At 37.6% G+C, this 22,332-nt stretch overlaps 1 protein-coding gene across 8 annotated transcripts in view; it reads right to left on the reverse strand.

The window, feature by feature from the left end:
- PREPL (prolyl endopeptidase like) overlaps window positions 1-22,332 on the reverse strand; it is a 65,049-nt gene that overhangs the window by 12,778 nt on the left and 29,939 nt on the right. For all 8 annotated transcript variants that reach the window (XR_008664845.1, XR_008664844.1, XR_008664843.1 and 5 more), the window contains 6 exons: window positions 19,780-19,996; window positions 18,984-19,169; window positions 9,833-10,030; window positions 5,628-5,803; window positions 4,076-4,292; window positions 176-325 (listed from right to left, as the gene is read on the reverse strand). Coding sequence is in view for 5 of the 8 variants with exons in the window: in XM_055328278.1 (XP_055184253.1) it covers window positions 176-325; window positions 4,076-4,292; window positions 5,628-5,803; window positions 9,833-10,030; window positions 18,984-19,169; window positions 19,780-19,996 (1,144 nt within the window). In the remaining 3 variants the exon portion in view is untranslated. The remainder of the gene's footprint in view (window positions 1-175; window positions 326-4,075; window positions 4,293-5,627; window positions 5,804-9,832; window positions 10,031-18,983; window positions 19,170-19,779; window positions 19,997-22,332) is intronic.

Here is a 22,332-nt window from a genome sequence, read left to right on the forward strand (position 1 = left end):
TCTATTCTATTGAACTATTAAATTGAGTATTAACAGAGATGTTGCTGAGAGGTGTTTGGGTATTTTGAGCAGAAATAACTTAAAACCCCAGTAAAAATTCCTGCCTCAGCATGGTAAGTATCCCTTTGATGATCTTTTCTATCACTTTAGGATAGTATATCACAACTTGCACTACCTGTGGCTTGATATTTTGATAGGGACAGTAACGTTTTATGTAGTTCTTGTGTTTTTCATCAGATGAAGGATTTCCCCATTCTTCTAATTCTTCTAATGTCAGAGGAAGTGTAGTGTCCATCATGGTGTTGAGAACATCCAGGAAAGGTGCCTTTAAAAAAAAAAAAAGCCAAAGAAATTTAAATTTTGACTAATAAGTTGTCAAAATGAGTTTCAGAAAGACATTTTATGAATATACATATGGACATGAGAGAACAAAAGTCAAGAAGCCATGTGAATTCCCAGGAGGTGGACTAACTACTCAGTCCTTAACTAGGGCCTGTGATTTTATAACTGGCCTTTATGGTTTTCAGACTCTGAAAATGATGATGTTATATGTCATGTTTATATATGTGTATATATACACACACACACGTATAACAAAACAAAAACAAAATGTTTTCTAATTTCACAATTTTTTAGTTTGATGCCTTTATTTATACACATATTTTATATAAAAGTAAGAAATGCTACTGCTTTACATTCATTAGAATGGTTACTATTAAAAAACTTAAAAAAAAACAAATAACAGTGTTAACAAGGATGTGGAGAAATTGGAACCCTCATGCACTGTTGGTAGGAATGTAACATGGTGCAGATGATATGCTAGTTTCTCAAAAAACTAAACTCAGAATTACCATATAATCCAGTAATTCTATTTCTAGGTATATATCCCAAAGAATTAAAAGCAGGTTCTTGCAGACTATAACCATATTTATAGCAGCATTATAAACAACAGCCAAAAGATGTTAGCAACAAGTGTCTGTCCACTGATGGATGAATGGATAAGCAAAATATACACAATGATACAAAGAATATTATTCAGCCTTAAAAAGGAAGGAAATTCTGACATATACTATGATAATAGATAGACCCTGAACCTTATCTAAATGAAATAAACCAGTTACAAAAAGATAAATATGTATGATTACATTTGTAGGAGGTAGAGTCTAATTTATAGAGACAGAGCAGAGTGGTGGTTCTAAGGGGAAGGGAGAATTGGGGAGTTGCTATTTAATAAGTGCAGAGTTGGGATCCCTGGGTGGCGCAGCGGTTTAGCGCCTGCCTTTGGCCCAGGGCGCGATCCTGGAGACCCAGGATCGAATCCCACGCCGGGCTCCGGTGCATGGAGCCTGCTTCTCCCTCTGCCTGTGTCTCTGCCTCTCTCTCTCATTCTGTGTATCATAAATAAATAAAAATTAAAAAAAAATAAGTGCAGAGTTTTGATTTTGCAAGATGAAGAGTTCTGGAGATTGGTTGCACAACATTGTGAACATACTTAACACATATGAACTGTATACTTGAAAATGGTTAAGATGTTAAATTTATTTTCTCACAAAAATTTAAAAAACCCAACATGAATAATTCCTTACCAGTTGGACATTTTACATAAAAAAAAAAGGCAATAAATGTTAATTGAAGAAAATCTAGAAAATATACCTCAAAGGAGGAAAAAACATTCACTGGCTTATAACCAGTGTTAAAACATTTAATAAAATGGCAGCTGCTTTTTTTTTCACTTGTAGTCTTCTGTTAACATGCTTTTCAGCTTTCTCTTGTATTAACATTAACCTAGTGGGCAAATGTAATTCTTTCTGGCTGCTTAGCATCTGGACTCCACTTTTTTGCATTTAAACTATTCCTAATCTTATGAGGCAGAGCCTGCCTCTCAGTATGGAGGTGTTAAATGCCAGGTAGTTCCCTTCTCAGTTTTCCCCGCAGCATGGAGTAGCTACATGACTTGGGTTTACCAAATCAGACATAATAATGTGGTGCTCCAGACTTTGAATGGGAAGTTTGTGGCTTAAAGTAGAGAATTTCTTCTGGCAAAAGCGACACATTTATGTTGAGTTTTTAGATGCAGCACTGGGAGTATAAGGTGACTTGTGCCCAGCAATAGCGGCAGTGATAGCTTCACTGGGCCAGTTTTATGGTATATATGGATATGTTTCTGGCCGTGTAGCCTCTATAAGATTGGTTCTATGCCTGACCTTTCCCAACACCTTTTAATAAATCTCTTTTCTGCTTAAATTAATCAGAGCTAGTATTCGGTGCTTCTAATTAAAACTATGAATCCTCTATTGTTGGATATTTAGGTTGATTCTACTTCACTATTACAAGCAACATGGGGAAATACTCTTATACACACATTTCTGATGATTTCCTTTCTAATTTCTTTTTTTTTTTTAATTTATTTACGATAGTCATACAGAGAGAGAGAGGCAGAGACACAGGCAGAGGGAGAAGCAGGCTCCATGCACCGGGAGCCCGACGTGGGATTCGATCCGGGGTCTCCAGGATCGCGCCCTGGGCCAAAGGCAGGCGCCAAACCGCTGCGCCACCCAGGGATCCCCCCTTTCTAATTTCTAAAATCAAAGATCAGTTGTATTTTTTTTATATTGTAAGAAACTCTGCTACTATCTTTGTATATAGGTTTTCTTCCCTCTGTACTTAGCATTTATTTCTACCTAAAAAAGTAGATTTGTAGATCAGGATTATTTAACACTTACTTATTAAGAGAAGCCTAGAGTGTATACCCCATAAAAGAAACCTAAAATAATTTACTCTCTCCATCCTAGCCCTTCTTTTCTAGTCTGCGATGAAAGTGAAACAAGTGGCTATAATACTTCTAAATTTCGGACACCAGGAAAAGATTATACAGTTGACCCTTGAAAGACACAGGTTTAAACTATGGAAGACCCCTTACACTTTTTTTTTTTTTAAAGATTTTATTTATTTATTAATGAAAGACACAGAGAGACAGGCAGAGACACAGACAGAGGGAGAAGCAGGCTCCCTGTGGGGAGCCTGATGTGGGATGTGATCTCAGGATCCCAGAATCAGGACCTGAGCCAAAAGCAGATGCTCAACCACAGGCCAACCAGGCGTCCCACACCTGGATTTTTTTTTTTAAGTAAGTATACATATGGTACTGTATAAACAAATGTATTTTTTTTTTAAGATTTTATTTATTTATTCATGAGAGAGAGAGAGAGAGAGAGAGAGGCAGAGACACAGGCAGAGGGAGATGCAGGCTCTATGCAGGGAGCCTGACATGAGACTTGATCCCGGGTCTCCAGGATCACACCCTGGGCTGCAGGTGGCGCTAAACCGCTGCGCCACCAGGGCTGCCCCAAATGTATTTTTCTTATGATCATCTTAACATCTTTTCTCTAGCTTATTTTAAGAACACAGTATATAATTTATAGACCATATAAAATATGTGTTAATCAACTGTTTATATTATTGGTAAGGTTTCTGGTCAATGGCAGGCTGTTAAGTTTTTGCAGAGTCCAAAGTTATACATGGATTTTGGACTGGGGGCGGCAGGGGAGGTGGTGCTTGTGTCTCTAACCCCCATGTTGTTCAAGGGTCAACCGTGGAGACTTTTAAGGTCAAAACAAAATATTTAAATTACAATATAGAAAAACCACCCACTTAAAGACCTTTATGAATGGAGTATCTAAAAACAGAGAGCCTCTACATCTAGTACTGAAATGTTCATGGGCAATATAATATAGTCAAAGGATTTCGTGGACTCTGGAGTTGCAGTGTCCTCTGCCTGATTCCCTGGAACTAGTGAGTCACATATGCTCTCTTTTCCACCAATTCTAAATGTTTTTAGAAATAAGAAATAACTAATGAGAACAGCCATTAATATCTTTCAATGGAAGAAAGGATAAATAAAGGAGGAGTAATTAGAGTAAAAAGTTTAGAATAGAGCTCCAATTCTGTGTTTAAAATTTAAAAGCTTTGCTATACTCCTGTGTTATGGTAAAACTGGAACAGAAATATTTTTCAGAGTAGCTTATGGCTTCATGCCTTCCCACTCTGTACATAGTAGAGAACAGAGTATACTCACCTCTAAAGTCACAGCTCTCAGCAGCTCTGGATTAGAATTACACAATGCTCCCACAAGCACCCCTCCAGCACTGAAAGCAGTCAGGGTTGTTAGACTTGGCTGAGAAAAGCCTTGGCCATGAAGCGTCTTAATGCAAGCCTCTAAGTCAGCAAGGCCATTGAGTTTTTTAGTTAGACGGCCATCAGCGTGCCACTGGAGGCCTAACTCACCACCACCTCTGAAATTAAAGGGCAAAAAATTTTTTTAGTGGGGCAAACATATTAATAAGTCAGGGTCAGCAAACTGTAGCTGGTGGGCAAATATTTACTAGAGGTCTGTTCCCCCCCCCCCCTTAAATGGCCTTAGAGCTAAGAATGATCTTTAAAGGTTGGGAGAAAACAACAACACCACCAAGAATATACGATAGAGACCATATGTGGCCTATAAAGCCTGAAATATTTACTATTCAGTTTTTTTTTGGGGAAGAGGTTTGCCAATCTCTGATATAGACAGTCAAAAATGGATTTCATAAAATATGTCTTAAAAAAATAAGTCACTGTCATTTTTTTATTCATTCATTTAAAGTAGGTTCTACATGCAATGTAGGGCTTGAATTTATGGCCTCAAGCACAGTGTAGGGCTTGAACTTATGCTGCTCCAACTGAGCCAGTCACACACCCCTAAACAAATATGTTTTGGGTGCCTCCTACTGTATACCAGGCATTGTGCTAAATGCCGGCCTTAGAAATATACAAAAGCAAAAATCTGCCCTGAAGATTTTAAGTTTGGGGGTAAAGAAAAGAGCTGCCAAGCAATGTGGTTGCTGCTTTTACACAGGGTATTTAAAGTTATCAAAGAAGCAGCAGAAAGAACATCCACCTGTTAGGTGAGAGGTATATACTTCCTAAAACAAATGCTTAAGGAGGAGATGAAATGTAAGCCATGTCTTAGAGGAAGAATATGACTTCCCAGAGTGCAAAGAAGGGGCAAACATCAAGACATGGCAGGTGCAAAGGCACAAAAGGGAAAGAGTTTATCAGGTGAAAGGATGTAATGAGGCTGCAGTGCAGGACGCGTTTGGGCAGTATTGACAGCTATTACTACAGAGATAAACCAGGTTATAAGGATGTTAAAATACTACACTGAAGAGTTTGGATTTTATTTCGAAGGTGGAAAGGTAGAGAAGGATTTTAAGCAGAAACATAAAATAGTATTTGTATCTTGAAAATAGTGAAAATAAAATGAAGTTAGAGTGGAAAAAAGGATCTAGTTTGAGAGACTATTTTAGAAAAACCTAAACTCTAGAAAAAAATGGAAATAATAACATTACTAAGATAATACACAGACTGGTATGTCAACTCTACAAATCTGGTACAAGATCTTAAAAATCTACCCTTTTGCTTTTTGGATATCAACTAGTCTGTTAAATTCACTTCCACTAGCACATGCTTAGGAATACATAAATTTAATAACACAAATGAGAAAATAAACTTTGCTCCCTGATAGACTTTATACTGGACATCTGTCACAATGCTCTGGCACTCATATGCCAGGTAAAATGTTGCTGACTCACCGAACATGGCAATATGCTAATATCCACCCATCGTCCACCAATACCCGTCTTTCAGGTCTGAAATTCATTTTTAAATCCATTCCATAAGCTCCATATACATGTACCAGGAGAGGTTTCTTCTGCAAGTCCTCAGAATCTGTCTTGTGGAAAATGGTCATTGGCACTGATTTTCCATCCTGAAAATTAAGAGTTACTATGCATGTAAGAGTCTTTTAAAACAGTTTATCCCTAATTTTATGCCTTATTGATGTTGAGCACAAACTTCATTTAATTAAGGTAACAGAGGGGTGCCTGGTTGGCTCAGTTGGTAGAACATGTGACTCCTGATCTCGGGGTTGTGAGTTGAGTCCTATGGGTGTAGGACTTTGGGTATAGAAATTACTTAAAAATAAACAAAAACCACAACAAAAATAAATAAAAATAAACAACAACAATAATAAAGACAACAGAGTTATGGTCTTTAAAAATACATCATGGTTCATTGCCATTTTCAGCTGTACTACTGACCTATAATATTATTTAGAAAAGAGCAAGAAGACTCTGGCTTGAAAAGAGTTTATTAAATGTAGCTTTTCATGACAGTAAAGTGATTTTAAGGGGTTCTTCACTACTACCATTACTGTAATTTTCTTCCGTCAAGATAAGTCAAAGTCAAAATATACCTATCAAGGTTAGATATACCAGCACAGCATTTTTCCTATACCTATACATTTAGACATTTCTCATCTTTGAGTATTTATAAACATGCTGACTGAAGAAGTTTTAACAGCCAAGTTTTCTGACCTCTATAAGCAGAGTCCTCAACCATTAGCATCAGAATTTCTTACCCCAACTGACATACATCCTTATACTCTTCAAAGGTCTACCTTTATTTTTTAAAATGTTTAAAAGTGGCTTAAGTAAGTAATCTAAATTACTGTAGGACAGGTTAACTATTCCCCAGTTGAGTTCACATTCATTAATTGCAAACCGATTGAAACTAGGCATTCCCTGGACAAAATTAACATAATCTGAAGTATTTCTGATATTCCCTTTGTAGAAAAAGGGCAGAGAAATTGGTTCTCACCCTGCTTACAGAAACTAGTGAAATAGTGCTAGTCTACATAAAATAAGAGGAAATAATAAAAGGAAAACAATAACCAAGCCACTCTCCCTATTTTTATGCTTATTGTGAAAACTTAACTTTGGGGCACTAGAGTAATTATCAGATAAGGAGGCAATCTTTCATCCTTCCTTATGATGCTCAACTTGCTATGTATGACAGTGTAACTGGAGTTTCACTTCTCAGATTTATTCTTACAAAACGATGTAGATTAATTTCTACAATTATCTTTTGTCTTTTCATCTCCCTGCCTCCTCCCCAACAATCAGAGAAAAACTAGTTGGTTGAAAACTTAAGGGATGCCTGGGTGGCTCAGCGGTTGACTGTCTACCTTACCTTGGGCTCAGGGCATGATCCCGGGGTCTTGGGATTGAGTCCCACATCGGGCTTCCCGTGGGTAGGCTGCTTCTCCCTTTGTCTATGTCTCTGCCTCTCTCTCTCTGTGACTCTCATGAATAAATAAAATCTTTAAAAGAAAACTTATGAAAAGGAAGAGGTGAGGTTGTGGCAAATCCTGTGATGAGCTGGATCTGAGTTAATCAGGAGTGCAAAAATGCATGTGGAAAGTTGTAGCAGTGGGGCACCTTGGTGGCTTAGTCAGTTATGTGTCTGACTCTTGATTTGGGCTCAGGTCGTAACCTCAGGGTCCTAAGATTGAGCCCCAAAGTGGGCTCCCTGCTCAGCAGGAGTATGCTTGAGATTCTCTCTCCCTCTGCCCTTCCCCTGTACCCACGCACATTTAGTGCGCTAATAAATAAACCTTTGAAAGAAAGAAAGAAAGAAAGAAGAAAGAAAGAAAGCAAGAAAAAAAAAGTTATAGTAGATTCCACTGAGCACTTGTCTCCCTTCTCTAATTCATAAAGAATCCCTGGGCTCCCCAAGAACTTAGCTTCACTGTTCTTTCCATTTGGGGTATAATAACTACAACAACATTTTAATAGACTGGTATAATCCCACATTTCTAAAGCAGAACAAAGCCTATTCTACTGACAAAAAACAAAACACAAAAATCTATGGTGACACACTAAATGGTAAACAGTAATTACATCTAAGAGGTACAGCAAATGGGACCAAAAAGCAGTCATCTAAACTTTATATACTTGGCATTTTTGCATTTCTTCTAAGTGTACTACTGCCATAGGGGAAAAGAAGAAAAAACAAGATGAAATAAGAGAGGGATATAAATTATGAAAGACTTTTTTTTTTTTTTTAAGATTTTATTTACTTATTCATGAGACAGAGAGAGGCAGAGGGAGAAGCAGGCTCCACACATGGAGCCCAACACAGGACTCAATCCCGGGACTGCAGGATCACACCCTGAGCAAAGACAGAAGCTCAACCGCTGAGCCACCTAGGTGTCCCAATTATGAGATATTCTCAATGCTGAGAAACAAACAGAGGGTCAATGGAGGGAAGGTGGGTGGGGGATGGGGTAACTGGGTGATGGGCATTAAGGAGGGCATGTGATATAATGAGCACTGGGTGTTATATAAGACTGATGAATCAGGGGCCTCTACCTCTGAAACTAATAATACATTATATGTTAATTAATTGAATTTAATAAAAGAAAAAAAAGCGTGTATTGCTTTTGTATTACTGAAAAATACATATTTAAATAAAACTAACAGTTTAAAGAAACTAATAGTTTAAAGAAAAAATTCACAAAGACAAAAGGTTGTGTCATCATAATTCACTGCCAGCACGTGCAATTATCTGATGTCTTAATATGCTAAGGTCTGAAAATTCTTTAAATCCAAGGCCACAGTTGATTAATTTATTCCTCGCTTGCACAAACTTTCTTTTTTTTTAAAAAATATTTTATTCATTATTTGAGAGAGAAAGAGCAAGCATAAGTCAAGGGCAGATAGAGAGGGAGAAGCAGATCCCCACTGAGCAGGGAGCCCAACATGGGGCTTAATCCGGTGACCCTGGGATCATGACCTGAGCTGAAGGCAGACATTTAACCCACTGAGCCACTTAGGTGCCCCTCTTTTCTACTTTACACCCCCCCCCGGTCTTGCCTCTTTTTACTCTAACCTTTGGCTGTATTGTCCTTTTTTATACCTTTTAAAACATTTTAAAACATTTAAGTAAGCTCTACACCCAATGTGGGGCTCAAAGTCATGACCCCAATATCGAGAATTGCATGCTCTTCTGACTGAGCCAGCGAGGTGCCCCCTCCTTTATACTTTTTTTTTTTTTTTAAAAGATTTTATTTATTTACTCATGAGAGACAGAGAGAGAGAAAGAGAGGCAGAAACACAGGCAGAGGGAGAAGCAGGCTCCATGCAGGGAGCCTGACGTGGGACTCAATCCCGAGTCTCCAGGATCACACCTTGGGCTGAAGGTGGGCGCTAACACCGCTGAGCCACCCAGGCTGCCCTCCTTTATACTTCTTGAATATACCACTTCTCCCTCAATTCAGGGCCTTTACACAAAATGGATTCCTCCTGCCCCCGTTCTAGCTTAATTCTTAATCCTACTTGAGACCTCACTTCCTCAGAAAAGCCTTCACTGATCTCTCCAGCCTGAGAAAGATCCTTGTGTCCTGTTTCCACTGTACTCAGTGTAGCTTCCTTTGCAGCAATCAGTACATTAGCCAATTACTCCTTCATTGGTCACCTTCCCCACTAGATTTAAGCTCCACGAAGGCAGGATTTTTTAATTAATTAATTAATTAAGGCAGGACTTTTATTTATTTTTTATCTTTTATTATTTTTTATTTTTTTTTAAGGCAGGACTTTTATAAATCTAGCTCACTCTAGGTCAACTGCTCACCACTTTCACAATTTTTGCCATAACTAGAAACCGACTTTGACTACTTCTTTAAGTCAACTTTAAAAATTCAAATAGAAACAACACGTGAACTCAAGAGCTTGATGTGCTGGTTATACATTTTCTAATCCATGTTAAAATAAATATATGAATATTAAAGTTACAAAAAAATCTATGTATCCCCTAAAAATAATTTGGGCCTTGCTGGAGTGTGTGAGATCTACTTTACAAAACCATGCTACTACAGTACCAGCAACAACTGCACAGCACCTGACAGCATGCCTGTAATAGATGGGGGCTCAGAGGTGAGATTACAAAGCCTTCTTACCTTGCTTTTGGCTTCTAGACGTAAAACACGACTAGTCTTTGTGATTGGGTCTTCATGTCCAGTTTCTTCAAACAGTTTGCCTTCTGCAAACTTGTATGTGTAATATTTTGGGGGACGTATTGGAGAGCAAAGCTGAAAGGGACAGTTCTTTGGGTCTGAATTTGTATCCATTATGAATCCACAGGCCCAAGGAGGGAGCTAAAGAAAGAAAAGTTATTTTTACTCTTTATTTAGACTAAGTATCATTAATTAAATTTCTGAGTCTGCTACGAACAATACGATGAGGATATCAAGTTAATTTTTATCTGTTATACATAATACCTCCTTTAAGTATTATTTCAGCACAAATATATTTTGAGTAACAAATGAACAACTCTACGTTAATGACTAATAAACTAAGGAAAAATTATAGAAAAATGGTTCATTATGAATCTGGATTTACATGAAATCTCTATTAATAAAGAAGTTTATTTTGGGCATAAACTTGAGCAGTGGATAGTAAAATGGTTAAGAAAAAGAGCAAATCAAGTACTAATTCCAGAACCCAACAACATCTATAGGTCTCTGTTCTCATAGAACATGAAATCTCTCTCATGTGTTTTTAATAATTTACCCATCAGCCCTTCCCCTGCTGCCTAGACAGCCATAGGGATGACAGTTATTATTCCAGGGCTACAAACTGGCTCAGCAGCCCTAAAGCATTTACAATTTGTTTCTAACTTTAGCTCCTAGGCTAACCATTGTGCAGAACAAAACCTTTCCTGGCATCTCCACTCTGAGAGACTCACAGCTATTATGATTATGATTCTTAACTTTAAGAAAAAAAAGGGAAAGGAATCAAAATTCATTCTCTCAGAGCAGCAGGGTCCAGTTTCAAGCCTGCCACTAACATCCCTCTTACACCTTTCAAAGAACTCTGGTAAGCAGATGACAGAGTATAAGAAATGGTAGCAAGAGTCAGAACATTAAAAGAAAATTGCCTTTCTTTTCCTGAGTAATTGTAGAAAGAACAAATTCCTTAGAAAATCAGGGGTCTTGGCACAGCAATGTCACTGGTGGGCACTATTCAGAAAGGGTTAGGTGGGGGCCATGTGGATAAAGAGTATACCATCTAACGTGTAGAAACTAAACCCAAGGAGCTTATGTTCACAGAGCATGTCTTGCAATTAATTCAAAGAATCTATCTTCCTAAAACACAATAAGGATGTATATTCATAATGTCTCTTAAAGAGACTTCCTTATTGACTGTCCTCAGATTGAGGATTATGTTCAAGGATAATGTTTACTTAAGTGCAAAGCCACAAAACTGGAAAGAAGAGTGTGACACGTGAAAGTTGCCAAGTTTGGCAGCATAAATGGAGTAAACAGAGATCTTAGCGGGAAAAAGTACCACTGCTACTGGCCTGTAACCAGGTTTCAGAAAGAGGGCACATGGTGCCTCAGTCCACAGAGGCAAACGTTTTTTTTGTGTGTGTTCTTTGGTGAAATTAATAATAAAAAAAAAGTTCCACGTGCCCCATGCTGTAAGCAGTCATACTTTCAGACCAGGTGGTTCCAAAAAATAAAAAACTCTCTTGGGTGTTATTTTTTAAAGTAGTGGGACCAAGGTTAAAGTTTTACCATAACAAAACCGTTCCAAGGCTATGGACTTCTTAAAATTTATCTAGCTCATGTGGAAAATAAGCATTAACCATCTCAAAGACACCTTAAGCCACATTTCCTACTGAGATAATCCTGTAGTAACATCTGGGTATATTAATGGACAGCACCAGAATAATTTTAGGTTGGCTTTGATATGCAGATATTTCTTAGATACTTGACAGAAACAGTTTCAGTTTTAGCATTCTACCAGCAAATCATTTATTTCACTGAAAAAGTGATTAAGACATACATGCTGAAAGAAAATTGGCCCAAGCATGTAAACACCTCCTGTAAATTGACATTAATACAAAGCAAGAAACTTTTCACAATTTGCTTAAATTAAATATTATAACCAATTAAAATATAACTTATTTTTGTGAAAAAAAATATCAGGAAAAACTGATAATATGATGACCAAGGAGAGGAGACAAATATATTAAGGATTTTTACATTTCTGTTTTCAGATTGAGTTTTAAAAAGCCTTTTAGTCAAGTGCCTACTGGGCAGAGATGTTACATATAGAAATACTTTATAATCCACTCTTAGTTTGGCTTAAAGATTTTGTTCTTTGTGATTGACACTGTCTATGCATATCAGTATTACCCAGTTCATGAAAGGCTCGGATCTATAAAATTTTCTTTAAGTATAACCTAGTATATAATGTAGTACTTGATTCCATGTGTTGATAACTCAGAACATTATAACAAGGCCTAACAGGTACTACATATTGGGAAATACAGAATAAATTAAAGACACGATGACGTTCCATTGGAGACACTCCTGGAAGCACCAGGCCTTGGTAAACACGGAAAATTACATTGCAGGGCACTACAGGACCTCTTCATAAAGCCATCACACTCAAGAACAAGAGACACAGCTGACTTTCCTAACACACAGAAAAAGGTGCAGAGACTTAAGACCAAATGAGAAGACAGGATTTTTTCCCAAATAAAAAGACAAGGTCATAGCCAGAGATCTTAAACGAAACAGATATAAGTAACATGCCTGATGGAGTTTAAAGCAATGATCATAAGGATACTCACTGGACTTGAGAAAAGAGTGGAAGACATAAGTGAAACCATTAACAGAAATAAGGAATAACATAGCAGAGACAAAGGGCTCAATAAACGAAATGAGAAACACACTTGATGAAATGAATGAACAGCAGGCTGGAAGAAGCAGAGGAAAGAATTAATGACCTAGAATACAGAGTAACTGTAATCAAGATGAGCAAAAGAGAGAAAAAAAGAGTTATGCAAAACAAGAACAGACTTAGGGAACTTAGTGATGCCATCAAAACAGAATTAATATTAATATTAAAGGAGTTCCAAAAAAAAAATTAAAGGAGTTCCAGAAAAAAAGAGAAAAAAGGGCAGAGAATTTATTTCAAGACATAATAGCTGAAAACTTCCCTAATCTGGGGAAGGAAACCGATATCCAGATCCAGGAGGCATAGATAACCCTCCAATGAAATCCACAAAAGGGCAGCCCAGGTGGCTCAGTGGTTTAGCGCTGCCTTCAGTCCAGGGCATGGTCCTGGAGACTCGGGATCGAGTCCCATGTCAGACTCCCTGCATGGAGCTGCTTCTCCCCCTGCCTGTGTCTCTGCCTCTCTCTCTGTCTCTATGAATAAATAAATAAAATCTAAAAAAAAAAAAAAAATCCACAAAAGCAGATCTACACCAAGATATACCGTAATTAAAACGACAAAATATAGTGATAAGGAAAAAATATTAAAAACAGCAAGACAAAAGAAGACAGTTGCATACAAAGGACAGTTGCATACAAAGGAAATCCCATAAGGTTATTGTGGGTTTTTCAGAAGAAATTTTCCAAGTCAGGAAGGAGTGACATGATGTATTTAAAGTGTGAACTGGGTGTGTGTGTGTGTGTGGGTGGCTCAGGTTAAGCATCAGGGTCCTGGGATGGAGTCCTGCATCCGGCACCCTGCTCCATGGGGAGCCTGCTCCTCCCTCTCCCTCTGCCTGTGCACACACATGCATGGGCTGTCACTCTCAAATAAATAAATAACATCTTAAAAAAAAAAAGTGCTGAATGGGAAAAATTTGCAGCCAAGAATACTCTATCTAGCAAAGCTACCATTTAGAATAGGAGGAAAGAGAAAGAGTTTTCTAGGCAAACAAAAAAAACAAGGAGTTCATGACTACTAAACCAGCTCTGCAAGAAATCCTGAGGAGTCTCTGAGTGGAAAAGAAAGATCAAAAAAGAATATGACAGTAGGAAACACAAAAACAGTAAAAATTAATATTCCGGTAAAAAAAATCAGTCAAGGAACTCGAAAGGATGTAAAATATGACACCATATACCTAAAACTTGGGGGAGGAGTAAAGAAACTTAAACTATCAACTAAATATAAACTTCTGCTATATGCAGAAGAGGGTTGTATTAAAACGTATCAAAAACCACTTATAAATATGCAAGGAATAAAGAGAAATCCAAATATATCAGTAAGAAAGAGAAAGAGAAGAAAGGATCAGAGAAAAACTGCATAAACCACCACAAGTAATAAAATGGCGATAAGTACATACCTATCAATAATTACTTTGAATGTAGATGGACTAAATGCTCCAATCAAAACATACAGGGTGACAGAATAGATAAAAAACTAGACCCATCTACATGCTGTCTACAGGAAGCTCATTTTAGACCTAAAAACAGTTACAGATTGAAAGTGAGAGGATGGAGAAATATTTATCATGCAAATAGATGTCAAAATAAACCTGGAGTAGCAATACTTTCACAGGAAAAAATAGATTTTTTTTTAATTTATCTATGATAGTCACAGAGAGAGAGAGAGAGAGAGAGAGAGAGAGAGAGGCAGAGACACAGGCAGAGGGAGAAGCAGGCTCCATGCAAGGAGCCCAATGTGGGATTCGATCTCGGGTCTCCAGGATCGCGCCCTGGGCCAAAGGCAGGCGCCAAACCGCTGCGCCACCCAGGGATCCCGGAAAAAATAGATTTTGAAACAAAAACTGTAACAAGAGACGAACACTAATAATAAAGGGGAAACAACAAAAAGATGTAATAATTATAAATACTTGTGCACCCAACATCGGAGCACCCAAATACATAAAACAGTTAATAAGAAACATAAAGGAACTAATTGGTAATAATATAATAATAACAGGAAACTTTCACATCCCACTTACATCAATGGACAGATCATCTTTTTTTTTTTAATTTTATTTATGATAGTCACAGAGAGAGAGAGAGAGAGAGAGAGAGAGAGAGAGAGAGGCAGAGACACAGGCAGAGGGAGAAGCAGGCCCCATGCACCGGGAGCCCGATGTGGGACTCGATCCCGTGTCTCCAGGATTGCACCCCGGGCCAAAGGCAGGCGCCAAACTGCTGCGCCACCCAGGGATCCCTGGACAGATCATCTAAAGAGAAAAATCAATAAGGAAACCATGGTTTTGAATGACACCCTGGACTAGATGAATTTAACAGATATACTCAGGACATTCCATCCTAAAATAAAATACACAATATTTTCAAATGCACATGGACCAAAACAGATGACGTATTAGGCCACAAAACAACCCTCAACAAATTTAAAGAGATGTAAGTCACATCATGCATTCTTTTCTGACCACAATGTTATGGAACTAGAAGTAAACCACAAGAAAAAGTCTGGGAAGATCACAATTACATGGAGGTTAAATAACATGCTCCTAAACAATTAATGGGTCACCCAGAAAACAAATAAAAAATTATGTAGAAACAAATGAAAACACAATGTTGAGTTCAAAACCTTTGGGATGCAGCAAAAGCAGTTCTAAGGGAACGTTATAGCAATACAGGCTTACCTTAAGCAATAAAAAAATCTCAACCCAATTTTACACCTAAAGGAGCTAGAAAAAGAACAAACAAAATCTAAAACCAGCAGAAGGTTAGGCATCTGGGTGGCAGAGTCGACTGAGCATCCAACTCTGGGTTTTGGGTTGGGTAGTGATCTCAGGGTGGTGAGATCAAGCCCTCTTTTCAGGCTCTGCGCTCAGTGAGGAGTCTGCTTGAGACCCTCTCTCACCCCCTCTCTCCTAAATAAAGCTTAAAAAAATAAAAACAAGCCCAGCAGAAAGAAGGAAATACTAAAAGATTAGAAGAGAAATGTGATATAGAAACTAAAAAACAAAACCCCAAAACCTCCTCAAAACACCCTCTATAGATCAGTGAAATGAGGTGCTGGCTCTGTGGAAAAAAAATAAATAGAAATCAATACAGGTGATAAACTTCTAGCCAGACTTACCAAGAAAGAGAAAGGACCCAAAATAAATAAAATTACAAATGAGAGAGAAGAAATAGCAACAAACACCACAGAAATACAAAAAAAAAAAAATCATAAGAAAATATTACGAAAAATTATATGCCAATAATTGTCCAATAAATTGGACAACCTAGAAGAAATGGGGAAATTCCCACAAATATATAACCTACCAAAACCGAAACAAGAAAAATAAAAAATTTGAAAAGACTGGTAACCAACCAGCAATGAAATGGAATGTGTAATAACCCCCCCCCCACAAAATCCAAGACCAAATGGCTTCACAGGTGAATTCTACCGAACATTTAAACAAGAATTAATACCTATTCTTTTCAAACTATTCCAAAAACTTGGAAACGAAGGGAAAGTTTCAAATTTATTCTATGAGGCCAGGACTACTCTGATACCAAAACTAAATAAAGACCCCAACAAAAAAAAGGAACTACAGGTCAGTATCTCTGAAGAACATAGATGCAAAAACCTTCAACACAATACTAGCAAACTGAATCCAACAATACATTAAAAACATCATTTACCACAACCATCATTTACCATTGCAAGGGTGGTTCAATATTTACATATCAATCAATGTGATACACTACATTAGAAAGAGAAAGGATGAGAATCATATGATCATTTCAGTAGATGCAGAAAAAGCATTTGACAAAGTACAACATCCACTCACGATAAAAAAAAAAAACCATCAACAGAGTAGGTTTAGAGGGAACATAATAAAAGCCATTTATGAAAAACCCACAGTTAAAGTCATCTTAAATGGGGAAAACAGAGCCTTTCCCCTAAGGTCAGAAAGAAGTATGCTCTCATTTTATTCAACAGAATTCTGCAAGTTCTAGCTCAGCAATCAGACAACGAAAAGAAAGAAAAGGCATCCAAATTGGTAAGGAAGAAGGAAAATTTTCACTATTTGCAGATGATATACCACCAAAAACCTGCTAGAACTGATAAATGAATTCAGTAAAGTTGCAGGATACAAAAATCAATGTATAGCTACCTGTTGTATTTCTATACATAATAATGAAGCAGAATAGAAATTAAGAAACAATCCCATTTATAACTATACCAAAAATAATAGGAATAAATCTAACCAAAGGGGTAAAAGATCTGTATTCTGAAAACTATAAAACACCAATGAAAGGAACTGGAGAGGACACAAACAAATGGAAAGACCTTTCATGCTCATGGGTTGAAAGAAAAAACATTGCTGAAATGTTTGTACTACCCAAAGTAATTTACACATTTAGTGCAATCCCTATCAAAATACCAACAGTATTTTTTACAGAACCAGAACAAACAATCCTAAAGTTTATGTGGAACCACAAATGACCCCAAAGAGCCAAAGCAATCTTGAAAAAGAAAACCAAAGCTGGAGGCATCACAATTCCGGACTTCAAGGTATATCACAAAGCCATAGTGACCAAAACAGTATGGAATTGGCACAAAAACAGACATATGAATCAACAGAATGTAATAGAAAATCCAGAAATAAACCCCCAACTCTATGGTCAATTAATCTTTGAGAAAAAGATAAAGAATATCCAATGGGAATAAAGATAATTTCATAAACTCCCACAAATGGTGCTGGGAAAACTGGACAGCCATATACAAAAGAATGAAATTGGACCACTTTCTTACACCACACACACACAAAAACTCAAAATGAATTAAAGACCTAATTGTGAGACCTGAAACCATAAAAATTCCAGAAGGGAGTACAGGCAATATCAGCCATACAACCTTATTCTAGGGAATCCCTGGGTGGCACAGCAGTTTGGCGCCTGCCTTTGGCCCGGGGCGCAATCCTGGAGACCCGGGATCGAATCCCACGTCAGGCTCCCGGTGCATGGAGCCTGCTTCTCCCTCTGCCTGTGTCTCTGCCTCTCTCTCTCTCTCTCTCTCACTATCATAAATAAATAAAAATTAAAAAAAAATTATAAAAAAAAACAAAAAAACCCCATACAACCTTATTCTAGATATGTCCCCTGAGGCAAGGGAAACAAAAGCAAAAATAAACAATTGGGACTACATCGAAATAAGCTTCTGCACAGCAAAGGAAACTAAGCTAAAAGGCGACCTACAGGATGGAAGAAGATATTTGTAAATGACATATCCCATAAAGGGCTAATATCTAAAATATTTAACTTAAAGAACTCAACCCCCCCAAAATAAATAATCCAATTAAAAATGGGCAGAAAATATGAGCAGGCATTTCTTAAAGAAGATATGGCCAGCAGACATATGAAAAGATGTTCATTTTCACTCATCAGTAAAATACAAATCAAAACTACAATGAGATGCCACCTCACACCTGTCAGAATGGCTAAAATAAACAGAAGAAACAACTGGTTTGGGCAACATGTGGAGAAAAAGGCACCCTACACCCTTTTGCACTGTTGATAGGAATGCAAATTGGTACAGCCACAGTGGAAGACAATATGGAGGTTCCTCAAAAAGTTAAAAACAAAAGTACTCTACTATCCAGCAATCACACTACTGGATTTTACCCAAAGAATAGAAAAATATGTATTCAAGGAAAATGGAAGCCTTTCCCCTTTCCTTCAGCACTTAGTACCTGACCTACATGTTAATGCTACTTTAACATGGCGCAATAAGGTTGGTATATTCACCAATTTTAACAAGTTCACTTGTATAGGCAGATTTTCTTGGCTGGCAGCCACAGGCAATACCACCAAGTTAGCCTAGAAGGCAGATGTCCCACTATCACACCTCTGCTGCAGCAGGAAGCACTGCTACCTCTCCCTGAAAACCCTGGCAGGTAAGAAAATTGGCAAAAGAAGATGGTGCAGACATAAAGGCAGAAATATAGTGGGCACAGCTACTATCCCTACTGGGGTTATAGGATGGGAGCAGCAAGCAGAATCTGGTTAGCTGTCAAGCTGGCCTGAGCTATCAGCATACCTAAAATTGTAGAGATGTATGATATACAGAGATAAGGAAAGAGAAAAATAGGACACTTCTAAAGTTCATGCTGTAAGACAGTATTTTAAGTAAAACTTTATTAAAAGCAAGGTCCTTTAAATAATTCTAAAATAAACCTCCTAAACATGAAAAAACCTTGTATGCTACATGTCATTTAAATTACACTTCTTTTCAGGAAAAAGTACACTGCTATTATTCAAAATTTGATGTTCTGTTAAGCTAAGCTATATGGATTTTGATTAATAGTAATCTTTTGGAAATTAAGCATACCTTCAGAGACCGAACTGAATCATCAGCCAGACCAATCACATTAACATAAAGCAGATTGCTGTGCTTCAGGAACAGAACACAGTGATCCTTAAACATATCCAGGTCTACTACTTTCGTATTTCTCTTCATTGTGAAAAACAAATCCCAGTTCATAATAGCAGGGGTATCAGCTGCTGTTCTCATGAGCTGTGTGGAACAAAGTCAGAAGAGATCTAGGTAGCAAAATGTGATGACTACAGCATCCAGAAAACTAGTCCGTATTAATCTGCACTGTTTTATGAAGAGCCAAAGAACTGAACTCTGCCCCAGAGCTGCAGTGTGACTGTTATCACGTGAATGCTCATGTGATGAGGCAGCAGGGCCTAGTGCTCACCTTACAGCAAACCGATGTGTCTGAATGAAGGCATTTGACAAACAGCTCACTGGGGATGCATTCAGGAGCCTAGCTGGGATCAGAACTGCCTAGCTGAGATCAATCCAAATTGCTAAATTATAAAAATTATGAGTTTATAAAAGTTTGTTCTTTCAAATCATTAAGTTTGGCTTTGATAACTGGTAAAGATCAGTACGTTCCATTTACTAACCTTTTTAGGCATAATTATATAGAAGCATTATATCTAAGGGAAGAGAAATGGGACTGGTTATGGGTAGGAAGGTAGCATCAATTTCTATGCTTTACCAAAAACCTTTATTTTTTAACCAAAAGCCAAAACAGTTAATTATTAGAGCAAGAAATGTTGATGGAAGTATGACACTTTTCAAAGCTCAAGTAAGTACACGGAGAATCCCGGATTACCTTGAATTCTGTAGGCTCGCCAACATTAGTGAGAATGTATAATTCATCATCTCTATGTTCAACGTAGTAAAGGACTCCATGTATTCGTTTCTGGATAAGTACTGGTGGATCCCAAGGGCTTAGGCCATCTATTAGCCACACTTCAGAAGTAGTCTTATTCATAATATTTATGGTAAGGAAACGACTGTCTTTTGTAAGATAAAGGAAAACAAAGTAGCTGCACACGCATACAGAGAAAGAGAAGAAAATCCAGTAAGTTTCAAAGGCATGCTACCTTAAAGACAACATCTCACTGCCTGTTGTACATATGTTGATTTATAATGCAGACAAAAATTAAAAACTCCTTGTTTTTAGTGAATATTGCTTATATATTAAAAAACCTGGCTATTATTTTTCTCAATTCCTTCACAAAGGTATTCAAAACCATTTTTTCTCTAACATTTTATTATGAACATTTCACAAACCTACAGAAAAGTTGAAAATGTCAGGTAAATATACCTATATACCCACCAAGATTCAATTATTACCAATATTTTGCTATATTTCCTTTATCACATTATCTGTGTATCCATCAATCCAACTTTTCTGACTGCATCTTACGGTCAACTGTAGACATCATCTAACTCTCACTTAATCACAATAATTACAGGGCTTGGGATCCCTGGGTGGCGCAGGGGTTTGGCGCCTGCCTTTGGCCCAGGGCGCGATCCTGGAGACCTGGGATCAAATCCCACGTCGGGTTCCCGATGTATGGAGCCTGCTTCTCCCTCTGCCTGTGTCTCTGTCTCTCTCTCTCTCCCTGTGTGACTATCATAAATAAATAAAAAAAATTAAAAAAAAATAATTACAGGGCTTTTGCTGGGAAGAGGAAATAAACTTCTTAGAGGAGATATGTAATTAATTGTAGGGAAGAAGACAGAGTTTACTTTGTTCCTCCTCTGCGTGCATGTTGGCTTTTTTCTCCCTCCCAGTTTTTATAACAGAGTAGAAATAACAAAAACAGAAATAGGAAGAAAAACCCTTGCAATCTCAACACATTAAAAAAATTAATATAACGATTTTAATTTTTTAAAAAATTTTTTTTTATTTGTTTATGATAGTTACAGAGAGAGAGGGAGAGGCAGAGAGAGAAGCAGGCTCCATGCACCGGGAGCCCGACGTGGGATTCGATCCCGAGTCTCCAGGATCGCGCCCTGGGCCAAAGGCAGGCGCCAAACCGCTGCGCCACCCAGGGATCCCACGATTTTAATTTTTTTCTATTTTTTCCTTCCCAAGTTTATTTGCATTTCATGCATGCCTGCTCCACTTTATTTTTATTTTTTTAAATTAAATTTTATTTTTTTGCCTGCTCCAACTTTTAAATTAATTTTTTATTAATATTCAAGTACAGATGATACATAATTGTCTATTAGCTCAGGCATACAATATAGTGATTAGACAACTATATACATTACTCAATGTTCATCACAGTATATGTGGGGTTACCATTTGTTACCATACAACATTATTACAATATTATTGAGTATATTCCCTATGCTGTACTTTTTATCTCCATGACTTATTTTATTCATGCATATCTTTAAACTGATATAAGTAGAATATAGATGCAGTTTCATATTCTGCATTTGTGACTTCACATAATATCAGTACCCCTCTACCTTAGTCTTCATGCTCATTATTTTTAATGGCTACCTACTATTCTATCATGCTGCAGTATCAGAATTTTTAAAACTTTATATTTTAATGTTTATAATATTATTATAAATTCATTATAATAGAGAACATAACAGAGAACTTCACGAAGACAGTTCTTCCTCCCTGGCCTTTACAGTTATTTCCCTGAGACAAATTCTTAATAATGGAAATACTAATTTAATTAAACAATATTTTTAATGACTTTTTTTTAAGATTTTATTTATTTATTCATGAGAGATACAAGAAAGAGAGGCACAGACACAGACAGAGGGAGAAGCAGGCTACATTCCATACAGGGAGCCTGAAGTGGGACTTGATCCCTGGTCTCCAGGACCACAAACCGCTGAGCCCTTTTTAATGACTCTTGACACATAAATCAAATGATATCCCAAGAACATTATATTAATTCAGACTGACATATTGACTGGATGTCTTTAAATGCTGTATTTATATATTATTATTATTATTTTTATTTATGATACTCACAGAGAGAGAGAGAGAGAGAGAGGCAGAGACATAGGCAGAGGGAGAAGCAGGCTCCATGCACTGGGAGCCCGATGTGGGATTCGATCCCGGGTCTCCAGGATCGCGCCCTGGGCCAAAGGCAGGCGCCAAACCGCTGCGCCACCCAGGGATCCCTATATATTATTATTTTTTTTAAAGATTTTATTTATTCATGAGAGACACAGAGAGAGGGAGAGAGGCAGAGACACAGGCAGAGGGAGAAGAGAAGCAGGCTCCATGCAGGGAGCCCGATGTGGGACTCGATCCCAGGTCTCCAGGATCACACCCTGGGCTGAAGGTGGCACTAAACTGCTGAGCCACCTGGGGTGCCCTCTATTTTTATTATTAATCCAT

Source organism: Nyctereutes procyonoides, unplaced genomic scaffold (assembly GCF_905146905.1).
Source record: "Nyctereutes procyonoides isolate TBG_1078 unplaced genomic scaffold, NYPRO_anot_genome, whole genome shotgun sequence".
In the NCBI taxonomy this organism is placed as follows: Eukaryota; Metazoa; Chordata; class Mammalia; order Carnivora; family Canidae; genus Nyctereutes; species Nyctereutes procyonoides.